This window comes from Antrostomus carolinensis, unplaced genomic scaffold, assembly GCF_000700745.2.
Source record: "Antrostomus carolinensis isolate BGI_N321 unplaced genomic scaffold, ASM70074v2 scaffold24523, whole genome shotgun sequence".
Lineage (NCBI taxonomy): Eukaryota > Metazoa > Chordata > Aves > Caprimulgiformes > Caprimulgidae > Antrostomus > Antrostomus carolinensis.
The window spans coordinates 4794-5202 of NW_010307660.1; the positions used below are offsets into that span (position 1 = coordinate 4794).

At 49.9% G+C, this 409-nt stretch overlaps 1 protein-coding gene across 1 annotated transcript in view; it reads right to left on the reverse strand.

The window, feature by feature from the left end:
• Positions 1 to 306, reverse strand: part of LOC104523053 (aladin) — a gene marked incomplete at its 3' end in the record, with an annotated part of 5090 nt that extends 4784 nt beyond the window's left edge. Inside the window, 1 exon segment of the mRNA XM_010165513.1 lies at positions 275 to 306. Coding sequence (XP_010163815.1) covers positions 275 to 306 — 32 coding nt within the window.
• Positions 307 to 409: the final 103 nt, after the last annotated feature.

Sequence of the window (409 nt, forward strand, 5' to 3'; positions counted from 1 at the left end):
GGGGATGGCTCGGGCTCTTGGTCTTCTGGAGTTTGGGTTTGGGGATTGTCTCTGGTCTGGGATCGCTGGCTGGGCATCAGTCAGTGGGTACAAGAGTACATTTTTCTCAAGTTGAGCATTTTTATTAAAGAGCACAGCAACACATCTGTCCTTATGAACTCATTGCAAAAAAGGAATTATTTTTTCCAGGCTGTTTCCCCAAACAGCTCAGATCTTTTAAAACTGCAGTTGTGCCACCAAACCCGCTTGGAGTCCCTCCCAGCTTTGGGCTCACCTCGGATTTAACAGGTACACGCTCTGTTCCATCTTTCAACAGCAAAAATACCCAATGCTTCCAGAGCCAGAGCACAGCCCTATGGACGTCCACACGTACCTGGCTGCTCTGACAAGGAGCCACCGCGCATCCCCG